General features: G+C 39.0%; 1 protein-coding gene across 6 annotated transcripts in view; it reads right to left on the bottom strand.

Annotated features, from left to right (window-relative positions):
* Positions 1–984: 984 nt before the first annotated feature.
* Positions 985–24,002, bottom strand: part of EML4 (echinoderm microtubule associated protein like 4) — a 218,051-nt gene continuing 195,033 nt past the window's right edge. For 5 of the 6 annotated variants that reach the window (XM_019549410.1, XM_019549413.1, XM_019549412.1 and 2 more), the window contains 6 exons: positions 19,825–19,913; positions 18,350–18,447; positions 10,986–11,073; positions 9,300–9,398; positions 4,930–5,060; positions 985–3,797 (listed from right to left, as the gene is read on the bottom strand). In XM_019549410.1, coding sequence (XP_019404955.1) covers positions 3,345–3,797; positions 4,930–5,060; positions 9,300–9,398; positions 10,986–11,073; positions 18,350–18,447; positions 19,825–19,913 — 958 coding nt within the window. In that variant the 3' untranslated portion in view covers positions 985–3,344. The remainder of the gene's footprint in view (positions 3,798–4,929; positions 5,061–9,299; positions 9,399–10,985; positions 11,074–18,349; positions 18,448–19,824; positions 19,914–24,002) is intronic. The other variant, XM_019549411.1, reaches the window with a different exon arrangement.

Consider the following 24,002-nt stretch of genomic DNA (forward strand, 5'->3'; position numbering starts at 1 on the left):
TAAAAAATAAAGACCTGTCAAAGGGCAGATGAGCTCCCTGCAAGCCAATGGCCATCCTAGAGAGTACATGGGTGCCACCAGGTCACTTCATGAAGAATCACCAATGATGCAAAGCATCTCAAGTAACCTAGGGGTGTTAGGGCATCTAAAGTACCCTGGAACTGACTAGACTTGACTTCAGGTGAGGCTTCATCAAAGCCTAAACTGAACGGAGACTTGTACTGGACTGACTAAAATATTATGTTTGTAAAGTATTTATATAGTGCATTAATAATGAGATAGAACTAGGCATACATGATGTTTTAGGAGTTTATTCATAAAAGGATCCTTACTAGAAGCATAAGTGGGCACCTCTGCACCCTGGGGAGCAGTAGCACATGAGGCACCTGCAGCAGTCAGATTTCCGCCACCAGGCCACCAAGTGGCTACTATTTTTGCACCCACTTCAAGTTGGCACCCAGGCCTGGTTCTCTATTCCCCCCCTTCCATCACCCTCCCCTACCTTGCTTAGTTTCACTACTGATCTGTACTATGATTAGTCAACCACAAACACAACAAGAAACTATTGTAAAAAAGGTGGGAAAATAGGTAAAACTATATATTTATTTCACACACATAATTCAAATGGCTGTAGGGTTCTTATTTATTATGCAGACACACAATGCATCATATTCTGCTAAGCGGCACTTATTGCACCCATGTGCCTTTCAGAATTGTTATGGAAATATTCTGGTCCAGCAGGGAATTGACTTACCTGCCAATATTACAGTTGTCTGGTGAAATATGATTCCTTCTTCATTACTTTCTCTCATACTAATCCTTCAATAGGTGAGAAGAAGATTAGCAGAAGATTTAAACCCAGAGACAGAATTTAAAAACTCCAACAACTAATAACCATGTTTTTCTGGAGACTGATTAGAGTTGATATTTCATATGTAGATAAAAGGAAGCAGTGCTGGTACTAACAGAGACAAAGGCAATATATTATTTTGATTATTTTATTGTTTTTTTCCCCTTAATCTTCATTTTTTCTGCCATAAGACAGGAATGCATGGTAGATAGAAATGGCTCAAACATCTTCACATGAAACACTCTTAATCATATTTCATTCACAATTATTTTTCTAAAACATCTACAGTTACATAACCCCACCCATTTCCATCCATTATCACAGATAATTCATTGAACAGTAGTTGCCAGCAATTGAAAGCTGTAAGGCTTTTGCATATTAGTAGAGTCTTTTGAACTACAAACACAAGAATAACACAACTAGAACTCTTACTTTTTACATGGCAACCCCAGGTGATAGATGCTTCCAAATGAAATCTGTTGTTTACATGGAGTTCATAAAAAATGAGAGAGAGAGCTCTGTGCCCCATTAGCTTTGATAAACTCTTTTCCCTTTCCTAGAATTATTTTCCCACCATACAATATAATCTTCATTGGAACTCTACTTTTATCTTTGTTTTCAGTTGCTATTATTTGGCAAATTGTCCAAGAGACAATAGAGCTCTCCAGCAAAATACTATATACAGAGCACAGTTTAAACAGATGGGTTGCTTGGAATCCATATCTCCCTTCACTTGAAGAGACCTATATTGAGGTTTTCTGGAACTTTTGTAAACAAGAGGATAAAATATACATATGCCTGTGTGTGTGTGTGTGTGTGTGTGTGTGTGTGTTTATATATATATATATATGTATAAGTATATATATATAAAATGTTCTAAATGTCCTTTGGGAGTCCATTTGAGTTTTTTACCCTATGAAATGATGACTAAATACCTGATCTGTAGCTTTACTCCTGAGAAGATACTAGAAAGGGAATGACAGTTTTGATGCACTTTGGAATGGCACAATCACGTAAACGCTTGCACACTTAAGACTTATGAACTCATCCAAAGTTTCTAAACATGATTTTCTAACTAAAATCTAAAATATTAGCACAATGCAGCAAGTTAAAAAAAGATTCTATGTAATCAAAATATAAACAAGTACATAGGAAATGAATATCTGTCAGTAAATCTATTTTTAAGGTAGGAAATTTATGTACTTAAGAAAAAATTAGCTATCTGATGAATTTTATTTAAAAAAAATTACTTTCCAAATGCATAACAAATGCCATGATATCCCATAACTGGCCAGGTATAGCCATCAAAAAGCTGCACAGCTTACAGCAACTCAGCAAGAAAAGTCACAAAAATATCAGCAAATCTGAAAATATGCTAACATTATCTAAATTTCTCTAACGTTTATATCACATTTGCTAAAGTAGCCAGTACAAAAAAATAAAATTACACGTTACTGAGTCTTAGAGTTGCTTCTGAATAGTGTAAAAAAAGTTATCAACTTAGTTTATTAATCCCCAAGCACCAATTTAATAATTTAAGTTAACCTTATTTATCTCTCTCCTTTTCAGAGAACACATTATGCTTGAAGGCCAAGTTTAATGCTGAAACTCTCAGACTTTTGTTTTCTTACTGTGTGTTCTCTTTAGTTCACATGAAGGTCATTGTAAAGATTCTCATGGTTTAAAACATCTTGGCAAGCAATTCTTTGAAAAGACAGTTACATTCTACAATTTCATTGACTTTTAGGTCATCAACAAATCTCAAACAGGTTAACGTTTGGTTAAGTTCTATGATTAAAAAGATTTGTGAGGAAGGAACAATCAAAAATGTTCCTTGTTATGATTTGATTTGCCTTAGAACTAGCAGCACCTAGGGCAGACAGAATGCAAGCATGTCCAGACTATTAGGAATTAGTAGTGTTAGAAAATTGCATATGTGTTAGATCAAGAAGGCAGTGCCATACACATGGCATTATCATATTGTTTTTCTTCTTTTCATCATTAAGGAAGAAAGCAAGCAAGCAAGAAAGAAAGCAAACAGCTCCATAAAGAGCTACTGTTTCAGAATTGTTTTATGCACCTGGAAAAAACAGCATAGTATTATTTAGCTGGTATTATTCAGTTCTTCTGTTTGGTGGTAGTTCTTTCAGAATACACTTTCACATGATTATGGTGGTTTATTTCAGCTTATGGTTAGAGCTAGCCTTTTTTTTCCAGTATTTACACCATGCTACTTCCTGAACAGCAATTTCACTATTAATGTGAGTCTACTCATGTTCCACTACTAACTTATGCCACTTCTTGATGTCAGTTGTCAAGCTGGGGCTTTGGGATAGTTCCATGTATTGAAACAGAAGGTCGGACTAAATATTTCACTGAAACTCAACAGCCAGAGTGGTCATGAATGTCAGCTACTTCCCCCTCCCCTACCTGCACCCCTCTCCTTTATGAAAGCATGCACACCAAGGGAAAATGACCATTTGAATCTAAAGTGTTAAGACATGGTTGAATTCTCTTGCTGGTCTTCGGTAATGGTGGCTTCACTTTGTTCCTCACTTGTTTCATTGGACGGTTCTTCATAATTTGGCTCACCTGGATCTAGACTGCTCCCTTCACTTTGTTCCTCGCTGGCCTCCACAGTCTGCTCCAAATTGCTCTCCAAAGATGCAGGAGAGCTGCCAGTCACACTTTCATTTTGGGCTAGCTCATCAAAGGACTGCAAAGGAGGTGCAGGGGACTGTACAACACTTTCACTGGGAGGGATAGATGTTTTGGGTGTACCAATTTCTACTACAATGTCATTCTGTGGCAAAGTTACCTTCTCCATAAGTCTCCATTGAATTATACTCATGTCTTTCCCTCCAGTTGAAATCAAGTGACCGTCATTATGGGTAAAGCTGACATTTGTCACGTGACTACTGTGAGCACTATATTTGTGACTTGGGGCCTATGAAGACAAATAAGAAAGAGAATTGAATTAAAAATCACATCCTCTTATTTGCTAATATTAATAGACCATTAATGAACTATTAAAATACCACTTGGATATCCAAGAGATATACTTATTCCTATTAACTGAACAGCACCGCTATATTTTCAACAGTCCCTTGCTCCCCAACATCATTTTCTTTTGACTATTACTACGACATCACATTGATTAAGAATTGTGGGAGAAGAGTTTTCCATTTTTGGTTGAACAGTAAAGAAACAAAATGCTGACTTGGCCTTGTGGACAAGTCCTCAGGTTTAAAAAAAAAAAAACACAAAGTGAAAGAACCTCAGAGATGCCATCATACTGATGCACGACTGCCAGGGTTGGAATCATGAAATCACTACAAAGAGCTCTGTGCTTGAGCTATCATGACAGCATGAGAAAGTTCTCATTCTCTATGTGGAACAACACTTGAGGCAAATTCAAGTGTTTTGCCAGATCAGATAATTGCTGAGACTCAAGAATCTTAAATTCTATTCCAGGCTCTAGAGAAAAGCTTGGTCTAGTGTGCACAGGCTTTTCTATTCATTTTCCCTCTAGGTGACCCCTTTCTCTACAGCTTCTCTCTATAACACAGTTTTCATGCTCTCTGTTCTCCAGTGTTGGCTCCTCTTTATGTTCTTGTCTTCCCACCCCACCAGTGCCAACTGTTCAGCCCTAATACCCTTACCCAGGCACTCCTATAGTTTTGCAACTCTAGTTTACCCACAGCAGCTTCCACAACCTACCCAGCCTTTTAGTCCAGTTATTCCTCCCTTTCCACCATCATGGCTCCTTGTACAGTTTGCCCATTTATGCTCTGTCCATGTCCACATTCTCTCTCTTCTCCCTGGCTCCCAATCAGTCTTGACTAGAATAAGAAGATGGAAACATCTTCCATCCTATTTGTAATTGGTAACCTTCCTCCCCCCCTTGCCCAGTCGCTCACTGGACAACCTCTATGTTTGTCCATAACCTTGGTTCTTCAGAAAAGCCAAACTGTTTTGCCTGAAAATTTCCAAAATAAATCAGCCTGAGGCAGACAGCTGCATAGAAAATATTGTGACTAGACATACATACATACGATGTATATATAGTGTAGATTTACCTTGGGTTTGGAGCAGGGATACTGAAAAAGATGGACCTTACAGAAGTCATCAGCAACTGCTATCACCTTTCGGTTATGGGATCTGACAAGGGCATTTATATCTGTCCCATCCGATCCTTCAGGCCATACTCCTAGGGTACAGGAACAGAGACATAGTAATAGTAATTTTAAAACAATATTTAAAACATAACTCAGGATCAAGGATATCACACATAAACCCTAAAATAAAGTATAAAAACAACTGTTCATTAAATTAAATCAAGAAACATAAGAGGATACTGAAATTAGCTTTATAGTTTTTCTATCATTCCAAATAAATTGCATCAGATTGGCTACATTTGCTATTCAAAACCACAATGTTGCAAACACATGCTGAGGAGAGCTACAAGCATGATCAGAGGGCAAGGGAACAGGCTTTATGAATAGAGGCTGAGCACCATGGGACTCTTCAGCTTGGAAAAGTGCAGGCTCTGGGGGACCTGGTGGCTGCCTAGAAGTATGTAAGGGGTGTGCATCAGGACCGGGGGGTCCCAAGTCTGTTCACCACAACACCCCAAGGGATAACAAGGACCAATGGTCATAAACTCCTCCATGACCATTTTAGGCCAGATGTAAGGAAAAACTTCTTTACTGTCCAAGCCCCCAAGGCCTGGAATAGACTCCCTCCAGAAGTGGTGCAGGCACCTACTCAGGACTCTTTCAAGAAACATGTTTAACTTGCTGGGATCCTTTGACCTTAGCTGACTTCCTGACCCTGGGGGCTGGACTTGATGACCTTCAGAGTCCATTCCAGCCCTAATGTGTATGAATCTATGATGCATTTAATTTTAGAATCAACTGGTTGCAAAGCTGTAATTAATAATTAACATTGCAATTACAATGAACATTGATTCACCATGTGTGAATGCTCAGCAGGTGTTTCAAGATACTGAAATATGGAACAAAACTTCTGATTTTTGTTTTAGGGGGCATATATGACCTTTCCTTTTACTGCACACTGGCCCTTTTTCTTTTGGAAAAGAAAAACTGGTGATTACGGTTGTGCAAAAACCCAACCTGGACATGCTTCATAGGTGAAAAGCTGTCAAGTGCTTAAGTACAATTCAATATGTTTTTATTTTATTTCAGTGCAAAGCACGGAGCTCATATGTCTAGACAGAAGAAAAATAACACTGTCCGAAGCAAAGAATGAAGAGTGCTGAATTAAGAGGACCATAGTTTTGGTTTTTAGGGGTTGTTTTTTTAAAGGTTCTTCAGGTTCAACCTAAAGCCAATGTTGTGCTTCATATATAAAAAGAAAGTTTGGACGTGAAGGGAAGCCAGAGAATAGAACCTGTTAATTTATTCCATAGTGAAGACTATAAATTACAGCTTGGACATTGCTTGCTAGGTGACCAACAAGTCATATCAACATGACTTTTCTTAAAAGGGGCAATTTTAGTCCACTGACTGATTGAAAGAGATGTCAGTTATCTAAATAGCTAGAGAAAGCTTCCCTCCCAACAACTCTAAATAATTGGTTTAAGCAATAAATTCCTTTCCTCCATTATTTCATAAGTATGGATAGGAACATAAGGAACTGAGCAAGCTTTTGATTTAGTGTCAGTGGGAGCATGATATTTTCAACATGACACATTTTAACAAGTAACTAACTAGTTCAAATCTAAACTCTACTAAAAAAAAAAAGGGAATGCTTCAATCCATTATTTAATTTAGAAGCTGCTTTTCATTTTTTCAGTGGATGAAAGTAGGCTTCCTTTTTTCCTATATAAGATCGGAAATGATGGTGAAACTATAGGTTTGTTTACTTCTTCACCCTTTTTAAAGGAAGGCTTGGTAAGCATTAGCGGATAGCCATTAGGTAGGCTGAGCATAAAGAAATCCTGGACATTGTCCTTTCCCCTCCCCTCCTACCCATAATCACACAAATCAGTCGGGGGTGGGGTGGCATGTCAGACAGGCAGTTCTGCCTGCCTGCCCACCTGAAAGGTGCTCCACACTGCTTTGACTCCCAGCCATAACTTGTGTCCCTGTGTTTCCAGCATGCCCATTATAATTCTCAACAGCCAGCCGAGACCAGCCTCTGAAGTCTGTGAGTATTCCAGCTAAAATGGGACACATGGTAACCCTAGCATTAGGGGGTATTTCATGCAAATGGATTTACTGCATGTAAATGTCAACTAAAGGACATGAACTGTCAGGTAATTTGGGGGCATCATTTTGATGTTTCAGCAGCTGTGAAGAACACTGAATAAAGAGGATCATAGTTTTGGGGTTTTTTTAAAGGCGTTTAAGTTTCAACTTACAGCAAACGATGGCTGTATAACAAAGATTTTCAAACTATATTCAAATATAGAACCAAGTTAGTTGATCTTAAAATATCTCCTGAATCCTACTGATAAAGTGTAATGAACAGGTAGAGGTCATAAATTAACTTTACTTTGGCATCCTGAAATAAAAGCTGCTATTCTGGATGGCTGTTTACCCAAAACAGAAATGCTGTTTCCCCTTGCTTAGTTTAAAGCAAGATATAGTGGCTCTATGGTATACACCAAGTTGTTTTTCAGTCATCTTAAAAAAAGGATAATCCTTTTTATTACGATGATGGGATTTCCCTTTCAAGATTTCAGAGAAGCATGGAAAAAGTAAGCTATCAACATCTTCCCAGGAAGATATGCTATGAGATCAAGTGACCTGCCCAAGATGACACAGTAGCTCAGCAGATTAGGAAAACAATCCCTCATACTGGACCGCATACTGGACCGCAACGCCTCCATGTGAGATTCAGTTATAGTTCTAAGATTCTCTGAAGGGCAGCAATGCCTGATGGCACAGCATTAAAGTACCGAGGACCTGAACCTGTGCAATTTACTTCTTGAAAATTACAATAACAATGTGAAAAGATGTCACAGATGATTCCACAGTAGATTTTTCTTATAGAAATATCACACACATTTCATCATCCAGTGTCAGGCCAATACCACTGAAGACTCTGAAGAGTTTGGAAGAAGTTATGACTAATAAAACTTAATTAACTAACTGTATAAGTGCATATAACTTTGGACATGGACTGGAGACAGAATCGGATGCTCAGACCACAAGTATCAGCAACTGGAAGCAAAGCTTAAAATATGCGAGAGAGAGAGTCTCTGAAAGCATTTAGGTACTGACGAGATACAGAGCTGTTTACCTCCCAAGTCATATGTTTTCAATTTGGCCCAGAACATCAGTAGCTCCTGCCTGAAGACTGTTAAGCAAAATGGTCTAAGTTCAAATTCATAGAGAATAGGTGCTCACATCATAAAGTTGCTGGAATAATGACAACTGATTCTTCTGTAAAGCGACTGCAGTTATACAGCAGATAATTCACTGACCACAGAAACAGAATTTCCTCCTACATTACCAGACACTATACTGCACACTTGTGAGAAATGACAGGGCAACTGATACAGCTGATGCCCATACTATACTTTTTATGTGACACAATGTTACAGTTTTAGTGATTACAAAATTACATCTTTCATTAACTACAGTGTCAGAAGGAAATTGTAAAATGGGTGCTTCACATCCTATAGATAAAGTTCATCACAAGGAGCCCATTGCTCACTCATCAGGCTGCTACACTAGCCTGAAAAACCTCAGTGCTCAGGTTCTTTGCTCTTTTTCTGCTAGCTGATGAATGGCCTACTGTCATTCAAAATACCCATTCCTTTACAGCACAATTGTTCCACAACAGCAATAGAAGTTAGGAAACCCACACTTCGCACACATATTCTTGGATCAATCCATGCTTACACACACACACAGAGTTTCAGGAAAAAGCAGCCATCTGCTCCAAATTCTGTTGAATAGAGACCGGATAAACGCATACAAGTATGAAATCCATCCCATACATTTTATACACACATATAAAATCCAATCCCATCATAGGAGCCAGAACCTTAAATCAAAAGTTAATCAGGAACATTATCAACCCACAGATAGCACGCTCTAGCTCACTTCAACTATTCACCTCAAGGTCCCAAGAATTCTTTAAAAAATGTAGGCAGTTATTAAAACAAAGAGTACCCAGCTTCTCTCTGCTACCAGTCCCTCAACCTCTTCTTTATATTATGTCTCCTCTGCCTCACATGTTTGGTATCTAAAGAAAAAGGAATGTAGGTATTTGATTATAAAGACCAAACTGCTTGGGAGCTAGTATTTCATGTTTAAAAGCATCACTGCTATTTCCACAAGCCAAAGGCATCCTTCTAATCTGCTTGCCCACAATGGAGCTCAGGCCCTGGAATGCATGCAGTTATCATTAAAGGCTACATGAAGAGTAAGAACTCAGGAAAAATTAAATTAAGAACAAGTTAAATGGTACTTACCAAACACCTGAAACCCTAGCACACAAGTGTATGTTGTCCAATCAATATCCTTACAGTCTGAACGATTCCTGATTAGTTTACAGCCACTTGGAATGTCCCCTTTAAAAGAAATCAACTATCACTAATGGCATATAAATTGGATTTATATATTGTGTCTCGTGAAGACCCTCCAAATGCTGGAGAAAGCTGCAAAATGCATTTTTAGCAACTTTTAAATCTAGAGCCTGATTTTCCTCTCATTGAAATGATTTTATATTGATGCAGCCACAATGACTTCAATTCTTGTAAGTTAGACTGATGAAGTGAGATCAGAATTTCATCACATTTTGGCTTCCACATCATCTGCTTTAAAAATATTTTGATGGATATCTCAGTCCTAATGTTTCCATTCTATCAAACACCATGTACGCTAAACTTAGTAGTCAATCACACAGGAAGCTCTAATTTAAAAAAATAACAATTCTGGGTAGCAAAGAACTATTTGCTATGGAAACCTTAGAAGTTAAAAGGGGAGATTAGTAACTAGAAAGGGAATGATTGGCTCCCAATGTACACCAGTTCAACACCAATGGGTTGCCCTCTGTAGCCATCTGTGCAGGCAACCAGTCATAGAAATAATTGGTAGATTCAAATACAGAACTATCAAAAGACAGCTGAAAGGGTAGTTGAAGTGGGCAAGAAGACTCATGAAAATGCCAAAATTTTTCATTTGTTATTAGTGACTTCTTGCCTGTAAAAAAGAAGAGCTATAACCCTTCTATTCCAATTAGTTTTCTGAAAAGAATGGAATAGATAAAAACAGCTACTTGAAATAGTTTAAAATATCTTCACTCATACCAGCTTAGCTTGATTAATTGAGGTAATAACAATGGCAGTTACTGGATATATCTAATAGTTACACACACACATTTATAAATGACAACGGCATGAAAGACACCAGGCCAGATACAGTTCCATCTATTAGGCCGTAAGTGGAATTACATGCCCAACTGTAATTCTGTTCCACCCTGTTCAAGTCCTGAAAATCCATGAATGCATCTACTTCTGTAACACACTATCATTTCACCCTTAAGATTCAATCAGAAAAAAGGATGGAGGAGGACCTACCTGTCTTTTGTATGATTTGGCTTTCAGAGTCTTGAGCAGGGTGGAAGAGAATCACACACAGACACCGAAGTCCACCTATGCACCTAACGGCTCAGTTACCATGCACACGTGTGCTCTAAAAAGTGCTCTTGGTTAAAAGGTCTTTCCTTTCAGGTCTTAAGCACCTGTAGTTGAAATGAAGTTTAAAACTCACAGAGTCCTCTGATTTCCCCTCACCAACAGTTAATAGTTGGCATAACCTGACAACAGTACATATTATTTTTGAACAGCAAACATTCTGGACCAGCATCAAAACCTAGTGCCACTTGTTTTGTAAATTTTAAGCCGTTAACCTGATTTATAACCTTGTAGAGAAGTAAGCTATATTTGGATTAACAATTACATAATACATAGCTCTGAATAATACCAGAGTATCAGATTACAAAAGTTCAAATTAGTTCCTTTGTTAGTAAGCATGTTGCAGTCTTGATCACAAATTCTTCCGTACATTATGATTGCCACTTCATTTTTCTATGTTATACCCACAGATCTCTCTCTGGCACACGGTGCATGTGTGTGTATATTTTATTTTATACTTACAGTAAAGTATTTCATAGTCTCCTGAGTTTGACATTATGTACTTGTTGTCTGGGGACCAGTCAAGGTGCGTAATATAGCTGGAATGTCCCTAAAGAATAATACAATGCCAACATGAAACTTTTAATTTCCATCATAATTAAAACATAAACACGTCCAGTGGTAGCTGTAAAATTGACAAAACATAAAAGAAGATTAAAACAGAAGTCAGAAATGTATTTCCCCCCCCCCCAGGCTTGTTGCACACTATTCAAACTCCTTTAAAGGCTCTGACTACATGGTGCCTCATTTTCCAGTAACTAAACAAACATGAGTCTGGCAGAATGCCTTTCCCATGACCTAGTAGTGGTTTCACACTAAGGTAGGTTCCTCCTTTGTAAATAATATTGTCCCTTGGTGGCCATCTTTTGCATTAATCCTAGCAGGCAAGTTGTTAAAGTATGGATGCATTCAAGTTCATGGAATGACTGAGTAGAGTTATGCTTGCAAGCAATCACTTTATATCGTCTTTAATTAGGATTACTAGACTAAATGCATGAGTTCGCTTCCACTGAACAGGGAAGAAAAAAAAAATCAGGTCTTGGTTAGCATGCAACTATGTTACTAAAATGAAAAAAGGAATGTGCCAGATTTTCAAAGTGCTTAGCATCCACTTCTGGGGCTGGATCTTTAGAAGACCTCAGCTCCCATTTAGGCACCTAAATCAGTGGTTGGATTTTCAAGTGTGTTCACCCCTCATTGATTTCAATGGAAGATGAAAATCCGTCTCTGGGAAATCTGTTCATGAAGTCTTAGCACCACAGAACAGAAACATCTTGATAACAATGACAAAGAATGTCAATGGCTGCCTTCTGCCTTTCATTGTACCAGCATTTTATTGCATTTATTCTGCCATTGTTTAAGAACCCAAACTCCCCTAGTGCTTTTTTTGTAAACTAAACAGTCAGCAATACAAAGCGTTATTTCTGAGGATATTCATTTAAATTTTTTAGAGCGTCTGCCTTACGGGAAATCAAATTTTCAGCGTTTTTCTAGAAATCTGTCATTCTAACAGTTCTTATTTTTACATAACAGCACTGTACACTGTTAAAACAGATTCAAAACTTCCTTCATACTTCTTTGATAATTGATGCCAGGCAACCACAGAGGGGAGGAAAGGGAATGCTACATTTGTTCAGCTGTTGGAAAATTAATCCAGAAGAAGAAATGAAAGAAAAAGAAAGCTTTTTAGTTGGAAGTGGTTCATAAGTCAGTACAGTCTCTTGGTAATTTATAAATCTATTCTGGAACTGCTCATTCTTGCATGCATGACAGATATGTAATAAGGACTGTTCTTGCATGATTGTGATTCTGCAGCACAAAGATTAACATCTTTTGTGTTTTTGTTTGATTGCAAAATTCAAGATTTACCTGTTGCTTACTCAGAAGCCCTCTGCCTACACCTGCATGTTTATGCGACTCAGTTATATGTTTAGTTTAAATGCCCATATGTAGTAGTTTTTTCTTCAAGTTATTATACTGTGTATTTTAAGTCCCCATATCACTGATCATGATCAAATTACACAAGTGAACATTCATTCACTGAGCTCAAAAAAGAAACCTGACTGCAGAATGAAACATTATCTAATATAATTGACTTCTGAAAACAAGGTGGTTGTTGTGCTATGTTACAGTGAAACATACAACCTTTAGTAGGCAATTCTCTTTCTTAAGTGATCACTTTAAAGTATCCCTAAGGTTTCAAGAACATTTCTGCTTGACCTTAGTCAAATCCTATTTCTGCCAGGCAACCAACTTTGCTGGTCCCTTGAGTAGATGTTTAACACAAGGTCTCATTGTATTTAGTTATGAACAAGTAAGATTTTTATTAGACTGTAAATTTACAGCAAATTTGGTATGGAAAACTATAGATAGATATATTTAATACCTGTAAAAACCTTTGAACTAGGAGATTAAACTTAACTAGGAGTTTTTAAATCTGAACTAGACAATATTAAAAGGACAATTTCGGTTGCAATATGGATTGCAAGAGATGAACAAAGGGACAGACCAGCTCTGAGTGTTTTTTTTCTTGTGGTAAAGCCTGCTATTGCCACAAACCAAACCCACAAACACGTGCATGCATACACACACAGCGCAAAGAGAGGGCCTAATCCTGAACTCTTAGAGCCTGTTTACACATGGGACTCTACCAAGACTTCAGCTGACTCACTTAATCACAGGAGGATGGTACACGTAAACTGAAGCCCAGTGTACTCCAGTGTGGAAGCTGTCACTCAGGAGTAAAGCAGCCTTAGATCGTTGGAGATTAACACTTATTTGTGCACGACTAAACTAGATATCTAATGCCACTTAATTCCTGAAGACAGGTTGCAGGACCAGGCCACAGCAGTATTTTAACAATGGACATGCAGCTTTGTCATGCTCTTCATTCCCAGCCTTACACAAAGGATGATAATGTGCAGCTGTGTCACTTCAGGATGATTTTTGGGAGTGTGCTTGTCAGGGTCTGCACCATATTCCCTTAGTCTAATAGTTTGTAAAATGGGACAAGATCGTTCTTGGCCCCATATATTTCCAAATATCCAGAGGGCAATATGCACACCTGGCAGATGGATTTAGGAAAATGGACTAGATGACCTCTGAAGTCCTTTCTAACTGCATGATCCCATGCATGAAAGGATAAGCTCCAGCGGTACCCAGAGCACAAAGACAAAGGGCTGCATACTAGTGTAAGGAGCTTGTGAGTGCATCTACACGAAGTGTTTATTGAGGAATTGCTTATTAGCTCTGCAGTACATCTCAGTGTATATGCTTGCAGTGTTTTTAGGATGGAGTAAACTAATTAACTCCGCAGTAGGTTAGTACTTGTAAATGTGTAGCATATGTGTAGATGCTGACCAGTTTAGCTGAGGCACGAGGGTGTTTCAGTGTGGGGTCTGCCTGCCAGTTAGCCCTGTGCTGGAGCACAATAGAGCCCCAGCCAGCTCCTCCACAGCATGCTGAGCTGGGTCTGAGCAACCCCCCTGGGCCCTCTGCCAACCAGGGCTATTCCCATCTGGCTCAACATGTTGCAGTCCTAGGCACATGTTCAACCACAGTGTCCAGAAGTAATAAACTGCACCACAATATGCACCAGAGTTTATTGCTGTGTGCTAATGCCATGAGTAGATGTGCCCTGTGTGTGCTTTCCCTCCCTATGCACATCTGTGTTCTAGTACTTACAATCTGGCCATAAATAAAGTCTATTATCATACCTGTATTCAAATGAATACGAAAGCAGCTACTCTAATTACTGAACAAGATTAGCCAGGCCAAACTGCAAATTCAGGTTTGTATTTGAATGAGCCCTTCTTTAAAAAAACTGTGAAACAAATGAGTGCTACCCTATTGTTCTAGCTAAATCTTCTCTAAGACAAGCTGTAATACCAGCACTGCTGTCTTTAATGGTCTGTTATGGAGCACTTTTGGAGTTGGTCAAAAAACTGGAACATGTTTGACTTTTCCAGACATTTAAATATATGTCTACATTTAGATTACTACCCTTGCCTCTCCTAGATACTTAGAATACTTTGGCAAACAGCTGCAGTACAAGGTTCCTAGATCAATAGTTGGCATGAAGTGGATACCCTTATATGCCCTTCACTAATCCCTGCTATTTGCCCTTCAGCATGCGGATGTTTAGTTAGTGCCAAAACACAAAGTCACTCTTCCCTGTATATACAAGGTCATCAGCGTAAATCCATACTTGTGGTATTCCTTATGTTATACAGCCTGATCCTGCTCTAATTTACATCAATGTCAAGATTCCCATTGTTTTCTATGCAAGCAGAAAGTCATTATTCACAGATAACCCTTCTTCCTTTGGGACAGAGACTACACTACTAGATTTATTCAATTCACATATATTCTCATCTTAGCATTTATCCAGAGTTTTATTTTAACATTTAAAAAAAAAATTAGGTTATCTACGGTGCAGAAAGACCACCCCTTTGTCGATTATGGATGTTTGTAACTTTCTGAAAAGTTTCCTAACAACCAGAGGGGTACGGATAAATACGATTTATTTTCATATGACTGCAGTTAATTAATCTTCTGATCCACTCCTGTGCACATCAATGTTTTAGCACTCACAGTAAGACCAGAATAAAATTTGGTTTAAGCCTACAGTGAGGATAGGGGCTGCATAAACATGGCTCTTCTTTCTTTCTTTTCTCTTTCCGTTCTTATTCAGTCTTCTTCCCTTCTTTTATCTCCCGTACTGAACAGCCCTAATATATATAGGTGTCTTCCAGAATGATATACTACGTAAAAATGCTTTTTTTCTCTGGGTCACTTCCTTGCCTGTCACTTAGGAAAATGGCTGGCCCAAAGATATACCGTGCTTTTGTATTCATCACCTCCCAAGGAACTTAGACAACATACTGCTTAGTGACAGAACTCTACTGTAGATGAACTGGGGCTATTATTATTATGCAAATTCACACAGTATGTTGAAACAATTTAAATACAGAGTGAGACAGGGTATTTTTTCCCTTATTGCCCAATCCTTAAAAGCTGCAAGCTAACTCCAACACAGAAAGAAAACTGGATGGCCTTGTACTAAATCATGCCAGACATTTGGTAGCTGTTAAAATTCCAAGGGGCGGTGGGAAGGTGAACCAAATAATTGGCGGGGGGGGGGTCCATGCTGGAAAATCCCTTCAAGTGAGCAATCACAAGAAGATGAATCTAAAATATGACATTGTCATAATATTTTAAACAACATGATTTTATAGTCCAATAAAAAATGTCTTTCAGCAGCTACCACGGAGAGAAGGACATTTTACATTTCCTTTTCTTTATTGTACACTAGGAGCATGATTACCAGTGTTATCACTGGCTACTGAAAGTATCTGACTGGACAGAAGACTTCTTTTGCATTGTTATTATTTGCTTGGTAAATTCATAATCTATAGGTCCCAGTGGTCATGGTTCAGACTATAACCTCCCTCTTTTTGAAGCCACAGTAAAGTCAAGGTGTTTATGGCCCTGAGTGAACGGTAATGCATATATCATAAAGTAGTATATAGTGAGGGAACCTGAAGAGTTCCTTAGCATGCTGGCAGTAATCAGCATTTTAAATATACGGAATATCATAACAGCATTTCTATACTTAAAACTAGAAAGAGCTTTTTAATTCACTATATTTCATTGTATTGGGACGCTGGCTTACTCGAGACATTTTTGAGGGAACTTATTTAACATTAGCAATAATCACATTATGATTAAATATATACGAGGTGCTCATTCCCTTACGACTTAGGTGCACTGCCTACCTATGCCAGGTTACATCACATTTCTCAAAACTAGGAAGCATATAACATGACCACAGGAGGTCCTATAACCACCAACTAGCTAAACAGATGCAATTAGTATGGACTCTAATGAGCAAAATGTGTTTCTTGTACAACTAGGATGCTGCCAGGTAGTTAGTGGTACGTACACACTATGTGTGCCCCTTTCTTCAGCTGTGCACTCTGCAAATAGAAGCTTTTAAACCAACTGATCAGGCACAAGCAGAAAGTTTACAAAAATGTTTAAAGTTGTTTACTTCCATCTACCTAATCAGCTATAAAGGCCAATCTAAATATGCCAGAACTACTCATGTCACTGGCCCTTAGCAGAAAGCAGGCTGTTCCTGGCCCAGCACAGAGTGACTTCTCTTGATTTTGTGGAGTTGTCCTATGTGTGATGGCCTCATTACAGTTCCAGTACTATCCAAACAGCTACATGGGGTTTTCAGCTAATTAGAAATTCTGCCTCATCAAGACTAATGATGTTATTCACTATGTAATCTTATTAAGAGGATAATAATGCCCACAAACACAGGAAAAAGCAAATCACAACTGAAAAGTCAGAAAGCTTGGGCGGGGGTGAGCGGGAGAGGGAGGAAGGAGGGAGAACAGATGGTATGCATAAAGTTGATGTTGATTAAAATATAGAAGATCCTGAATAGAGTGGAACACTGGTTACAAGTTAGAAGAAATGAGCAGTGGCTTAACTACCAGGGAGATAAGTTCCATTACCTAAAAGTTATCTTCTAGGCCTATGGAATGAAAGGGAAAGTCCAAAACTGTGGGTAATATCAGGGCACAGATATGCATCAGAAGAATATATATATCCAATAGACTAGGGGTTATGAACCAGGGATACATGTACCTCTGGGGGTAGTTGAACTGGTCCTATGGGGACGGAGCGCCGCTGCCTCCCAGAAGCAGGGCCAGGGATGGGGTGAGGGCAGCGGTGCCCCTCTGCGGGGTGGGGAGGGTTGCATGTGGCAGCGACTGCCACCACACACCAGCCTAGTGAACTTCTCTGTCCCACAGAGGGGCACCGCTGCCCTCACCCCAGCCTGGTAAGCTTCCCCACACCGCCCTGGCCCTGTTCCTGAGCTCCCTGCTCATTACCTTCCCACACTTCAGCATCCATTCGCCAGGGCTACTTAGACTAAAAAAGGTTGAAACCCCCTACACTAGCACACTGCACTAATGCAAACCAATGTAAAGCCAAATGGGGAAAAATGTAATATGATCATGGGCTGGGATGCTCAACCCAGTGATCCAGAGCAGTGCCACATCCTATACAAGCTGAAATGTCCTACTAAGAGGGTACTGAGCTTTATAATTATGAGATGACATGCTGCTGTTGTATGAGCATTATGAAATAAATGTTTCTGCTGTCTTCAATGTTATTTATACAATGTGGAAAATATGACTTCCTATGAAAACAGGATATCTGAAAGAAAACCACAATCTTAACTTGTATAACTTCTAATAGCCACCTTCCCCCACCATACTTCATGGCAATTTGAAGAGGGAAACAATGGGGAGAGTTACAGCAGAGCTGTCCAACTGGTGGCCCGTGTGCTGCATATGGCATCTACGGCATTAGCATGTGGCCCTCAGGCTCCTGGTTTGGGTGCTGCTCCCCTTGAAGTCCCCAAGCTTTCTCTGCCTCCACTTTCTGCTGCCTTCCTCCACTCCTGGGGGTGCGGAAGAGTGGTGTGGCCCGTTATATTATGGAAGTCTGTGGCTAGGGAGCTCAGGGGGACCATCATCAGCACATTTTCTCAGCAAAAGGGTTTATTTAGATCTGTCAAAAACTTCCTGCTACAAATCAGAATTGAATTTAGTTAAAAGACTGACAAAATGGTGCTATACGTGTGCGTGTAGCTAAAAATAAAAGGAAAGGTGTTATTATTGTTAATCTATAGAGATACATTAACACTAGAACATTCAACATGGTGACCAGATGGTATAGGTCAACATTAAAAGTTTCTGTTGCCAGCAGATGTTGTTTAAAAAAAGAAAAAAGAAAAAACTTACAGTGCACTTTCCATATCTGCTATACTTTCTTCCATTTTCTGTTACTATGTAGAGGTAAATAAAATTGTCATGGGATCCAACTGCTAGTAAGGTGCCATCTACAACAGAAAAAAGATTTTATAAAAAGGCAAAAGTATTAGTTTTCTAAATCTGAACTTGATGCCAATGCAATATCATTGGTGACACCGTGTTAAATTAATTTACTTAATATAATTAAATTATATTACTTTTTGATTCATCTCACAATTTTGTCTTCTATCCATAGTGATTGTGTGGCAAGTTCGTAGATAAATAGGGGGGGATGTCACTCTACAGGAAGCTCATTAAGAAATCCTCATGTTTGAATTGGATTTCTGAAAATGGCTGAAACGTGAAGCACTGAGTTTCCTGAACTATGGGACGTGACAGAAAATGTTTACATTTTTTTTAAGAAGCAGTTCAAAAAAATTTTAAAGGTTTTACACACCTACCTGTGCTTAGTTAAGGGCTAACTTAGCACCATCTTCAAGAGTCACTGGAGCACAGTATTGAAGCACAAAGTAATTTTCTACCCTGTGCTACATGTGTTAAATAGGAAAGTTCCAAGATAAGGACTGTTAATCATTTTACTTTCTTGGAACATGATTAGATTCCTTGGAAGCACCAGTGAATGTCAGTGCTCAGAAATGCTGTTAGAGATAGATGGGCAGTAGCAGAGGAATGTTTTGCTCCCTTCACCACTCCAATGTTAAGCAATAGCAAACAAGAAACAGGTTTGCCAGACCTCTCTTCCCTACAGCCAGAAGAGAGGATTCAGCTGCTGCCTGATTGTCAGGTCTGAGGAACAAAGTCTGATAAGATCACATGAGCTTGCATTGAATCAGAGGATGCCTTTCCACATAATTCAACAATGAATTGTTAATGGGCTTTGGTTTGAGAGAGCAAGACTCTGGATTTAATGTTATAGCTTTACACATATAACTTTTAAAACTTAGCTGAAAAGCAAAAATTATAAAGAACTATTCAAGATCCTAAAACAGTCACAGAATACTTGGACAGACTTAAAAGCTGCAAGTACATCATAAAAACTAGGCCTCTGTTGCTTCATGTACATGCCAAGTCCTCAGTGTTGAATTACTAGATCCCTCTGAAAGAAATGATGAGATCACATGACAGCCTCTTTAAGCAAGGCAAGACGGTATTGTGCTGGGTGATGGTGATGTTCACACAAACAGCAGAGCCAGTATGTTGTGAACACCAGCCTAGGCAAAATACAAATGAAGCTGTAATTGACAATTTACACATATGCTAATGAACCTAAACACTTTTTAAAAGCTTTACAAGTTTCCTACAATTGGAGGGTAATTTGATGTGGGTGAAACACACTAATAGTCTAACAGCTCCAGGGTATGCAGGGGGGTAGCAGGGGAGGGAGAGCAGAAATAAAAACATGCAATTACCACAAAGTGTTCTAAACATGCAGGAAGTTGGCCTACCTACTGAGTAGCGCATCACTGAAAGCTGCTCATTACCATCAGTGTGTATAGAAACCAGATCTCGTGTTTCCGCATCCAAAACAAACCACCTGATAAGGAGAGACCGAGTGAGTGTTATCTCTTCTCAAAACCAAAACAAGAAGTTGAAGACTGAAACTGCAGAACGACCCAGCGAAATTCCTGAGCTACCGGTGACAGCTCATTCACAGACATACTTTTCAGAATCACAACAACATAAAGAGTATTGGTAATACCGTACCTTTATTTTTCATGGATGTTATGAAAATTAGAGCTGTGCTATCTGGTTTAGGTAGTTCCATGATGGAAACCTTAGCGTTTTTAATGTTGTTACATTTTGAGCTCTTGATTTCACAACCATAACACTGCATTCAAGCTAAGCTTTTGCATATGAGACACAATTAAATACAGGTTACTGACTGTACAAACTTAATGAGCCAATTCCATTGCACAATATAGTTGATCCATCAATTCTGCATATATTTTTAAAATTGAAAGTGCTGCAGTCCAAAAAAAACTAGGATTACGTTAAAATAAATTGCAGAAACAATAGTACACGGAGTCAAATTCTACAGAAAGAACAGCAAACCTACTTTTCATTAGTTCAAAATCTTAAAGGCAAATATCTGAGAAATGGCCTGATCCAAAGGCTTAAAACCAGTTTGTGGTTAGGGGACCACATGAAAGAAATAAAATAAATAAAACAGTTCGATGTGTCATACTGCCTGCTGAATGCACCATGGGTAAGAGAAATGGAGCTAGTGGAAAATGGCTGAAATGTTTTCATTGGATAGCAGCAGAAACTACTTTCAATAATAATGCTCTGGAGCAATCCAAAAAGCTGACGCTAGTTACTTAGAAGCCATACCCTGAGACTATGCAGGATAATGGGGTGAATCATAAGTTTTGAACTGCTGCTCTGGTATTGAATTTCAGTTCTGCCTTTGCTTCCTGCCCCTGCCACATGATTCATTACAGTACTACTTTCTTATACCTGTGAGACAGCTGAGAGAGGGAAGGGGAAATGTATTGAAAGAGAAGAAGGGAAAGCAAGAAGGAAACTGCCCTGACTACCCTGGAAGACAACAAGGTCTGCCTCACGCTAGTAACCCTATGGTAGGAAACATGATGATGGAAGATCAACAACATGTAGGATTTTTATTTGCTGTCTTCAGCAGGCTGGAAATCATCATATTTTATGACACATGCAGATATCTGCAGGCGTTCCAGGCTACAGTCCTTGGAACTACTTTAACGCTGCACTGCTCTAGCTTTTAGTGGAACAAAGCTATCAAAACAAGTAGTCAATCAGGCACTTATCTATTTTAATTCAGATGCCTGCTATGTTCTCTTTTTGCACGAGACATAAAAGGGAAGGGGACAATCTCATTTTTAATAAATGCCTCTTCTGCAGAACCCTGTTCACTTAAAGAACAGATACTTTTCATGGAGAAACCTACTCTGATTATCTGATAAGCAAAGAGAAAGGCAAATATTTTTGCAATAAAAAAGCAAGCTGGCTCGGTCATAGGGAAATGTGTTCCAAGAGCAAACCAAAATTACTTCTTCCACCTTATAGTCTACCAATCTCCTTCCCAAATTGTACCAAGTGAAAATGGACACTTGTGATGGTGGCTGCCTTATGTTTTGAGAACTGAAAAACACTTTTTGAACACTCGCCTTGGACCATTCATCGATAAAATGTGATGGTGTTAAAAACATTTGTACTGTGTTCTACTGTTCTGTTGCATCCCACACCTATTATTTAAAATTTCAAATTACAGTACTTGAACAGACCAGCCTAAAAAACACCAGTTAAGAAAGCAATGCATACAATCTAAGATATGTAGAGAGAAGACTGCAATACCCAATTAATTAAGAAAGACAGTACTAATAAGAGAGTTCTAGGTATTTGCACAAACTTCAGGGAGAAACTAAGCTCAGCCTGTCTTGCAGTGAACATACAGTAATTGCCAGAAGAGAGCACATCCCATGAAATGTGTTTCCATTTTGGCAAAAAAGCAGTCCAAAAGGAAGCTCCTTAGGGGGCTTTATTACTGCAGTCCTGTCCCACCTTGGGACTTCCACGCTTCTTGAGGAGATCTCATTTCCAAATTAATGTCTGGAATGAGAAGGTGGTAAGTCACCCGGTAAAGTTTTTCTGGCTTGTGAAGTGGAAGGGCTGGCTGCCAAGTGAACCCTTATACTTCTGATTTGTAGATCAGATTAAAATCCCCAGCCCTGGACAAACGATAGGGTTTCCATTATCTACCACTTATGTTAATGGTATCACTTTTAACTTGTCCTTATGATATGATAGAAATATTTCGTACTGACATGCCTGCTTCAACACTTTTAATTGCTGTAATGTCTGCCACCCCATTCACTTTATTTTCCTTATTTAAAAACTAAGCTCCAGAATTTCTTTCCTGGTGTAATGCTTTACACCTTTCTTTCCAAAAAATAGTCTCTTGCAAACCTTGCTCTTTGTAAGGGTGCAAATGGACATTTAATCTTAGCCATTTTGTTTTCTTATCTTCATAAAATTATCTATTTGGTTGCTGCTGATTGTTCTCCCCAGATAACAGGCTCCTGCTCTGAAAACTCAAGATTTCTAACAAACATCAACATAAGAGATAGCTGCTCTTGTGTTTTAATGCAGCACTGGCCACACTTTAAAGTACCACAAGTCAGCACAGGTTCATTGGCTTCAATGGAGTTACGTTAATCTGTCTCTTTCAAGGATGTGGTTCAACAGATCTTGTCTGCCTCTAGTTTTCTTACAGATTTTTGATAGTTTTACCTTGGTTAGCAGCATTCCCTCTAAGGTGTGTGGCATGCGTGGCAGTGCAGGCACGCCTGGCAGCGTGGAATGAGCATGCCTGCGCAGCTGCTGCATGGCTTAGAGGAAACACTATTGGCCAGCTTCTTTTATAGCTAGTTTCATCAGTTTTTTTCTGTAGTGCTTTTGAATTGCTATAGCAAAGGCATGACCCTTAAAGTACCAGAACAGCTACATGGAACATTATTTCTTTTTGAATGATAATGCTGGCAGCATGAGAAAATCTATGGAATGGCAGTCTGGACGTTACTGTCCACAGTGTATTTTTGGTAGAATTTCTTATTGCCTGTCCTTTCACTTTTGCTGTTGTATATTTCCAGCAAATTGCAGCACCAGTGAACACTGGCAGATCTCTCTAGTCTGGGGTTATTAATACACTACTGATGATCAAATATGCAGAGTATATTAAAAAGCAGGTAACATGACATGAAGGAGAGAGTGCCTGAATGGAGAGATGTGAATGAAGTACTGCTTGATGGGAAAAGGGAAAGGAAAAAGCACTCCAAAAATATGGCAACATATCATGACTGATAAAAGCCTACTGTCACAAAGTGGTATAGGGTAGCATTCTAAGAATCAAATTAAGAGGTTAACAATGTAGTCTGGGGGCTGGCTCCAGCTTGCAGGGCCAGAGGCATTTGTCTGTGCTCACTTTTGCAGCTGGGCTGAGGAGCAAAGAGCTATGCCCACACTGCAGCTGGAAGAATGAGCTGGAAGCTGTGTCCACACCAGATTCAAGAAGCACAGGTTTGGGAAAGGCAGCAGTGCCGTGTACATAGCTTCAAATTGCCTGGCTTCAGCATGGATGCAAAAAAACTCCACTGCTGATGTACCTCCTAAGCCACCCAGCCTGCAACAGAGCCAGGTTGTTCCAGCCTGTGACTTGTAAAGGTTCCTAATTAAAACTTATCCTCAGCAATGTTACAGGTCCTATATCTGCTAATTGTCTTCAGTAGCTGCAGTAAAGTAGAGCTAAAACAAACAATGCAAAAATTCAATGTTTTCCACCGTTTCACTATAAAAGTGGAATCCTTTACTATTTTTACATTATGACCCAAGGTGGGCATGTAGATAGCATAATGCACCTTTAATCAAATCACATACATTATTACATGCAGGCTTTCAGTCCAAGACTATGCGTTTTACATTATGGTATCATATACTTATTAAAAAGTAAGTATCTAAAGTATGGAGAAAAACTATTCAACCCCCCCCACCATCAAATAGCTTTGCTATGGAAAATAGCTGCATTGATCTAGTATATCTGGCATGTACATCTGGCACGTACACACACACACACACACACACACACACACAC

Source organism: Crocodylus porosus, unplaced genomic scaffold, assembly GCF_001723895.1.
Source record: "Crocodylus porosus isolate Cpor-Errol unplaced genomic scaffold, CroPor_comp1, whole genome shotgun sequence".
Taxonomy (NCBI): domain Eukaryota; kingdom Metazoa; phylum Chordata; order Crocodylia; family Crocodylidae; genus Crocodylus; species Crocodylus porosus.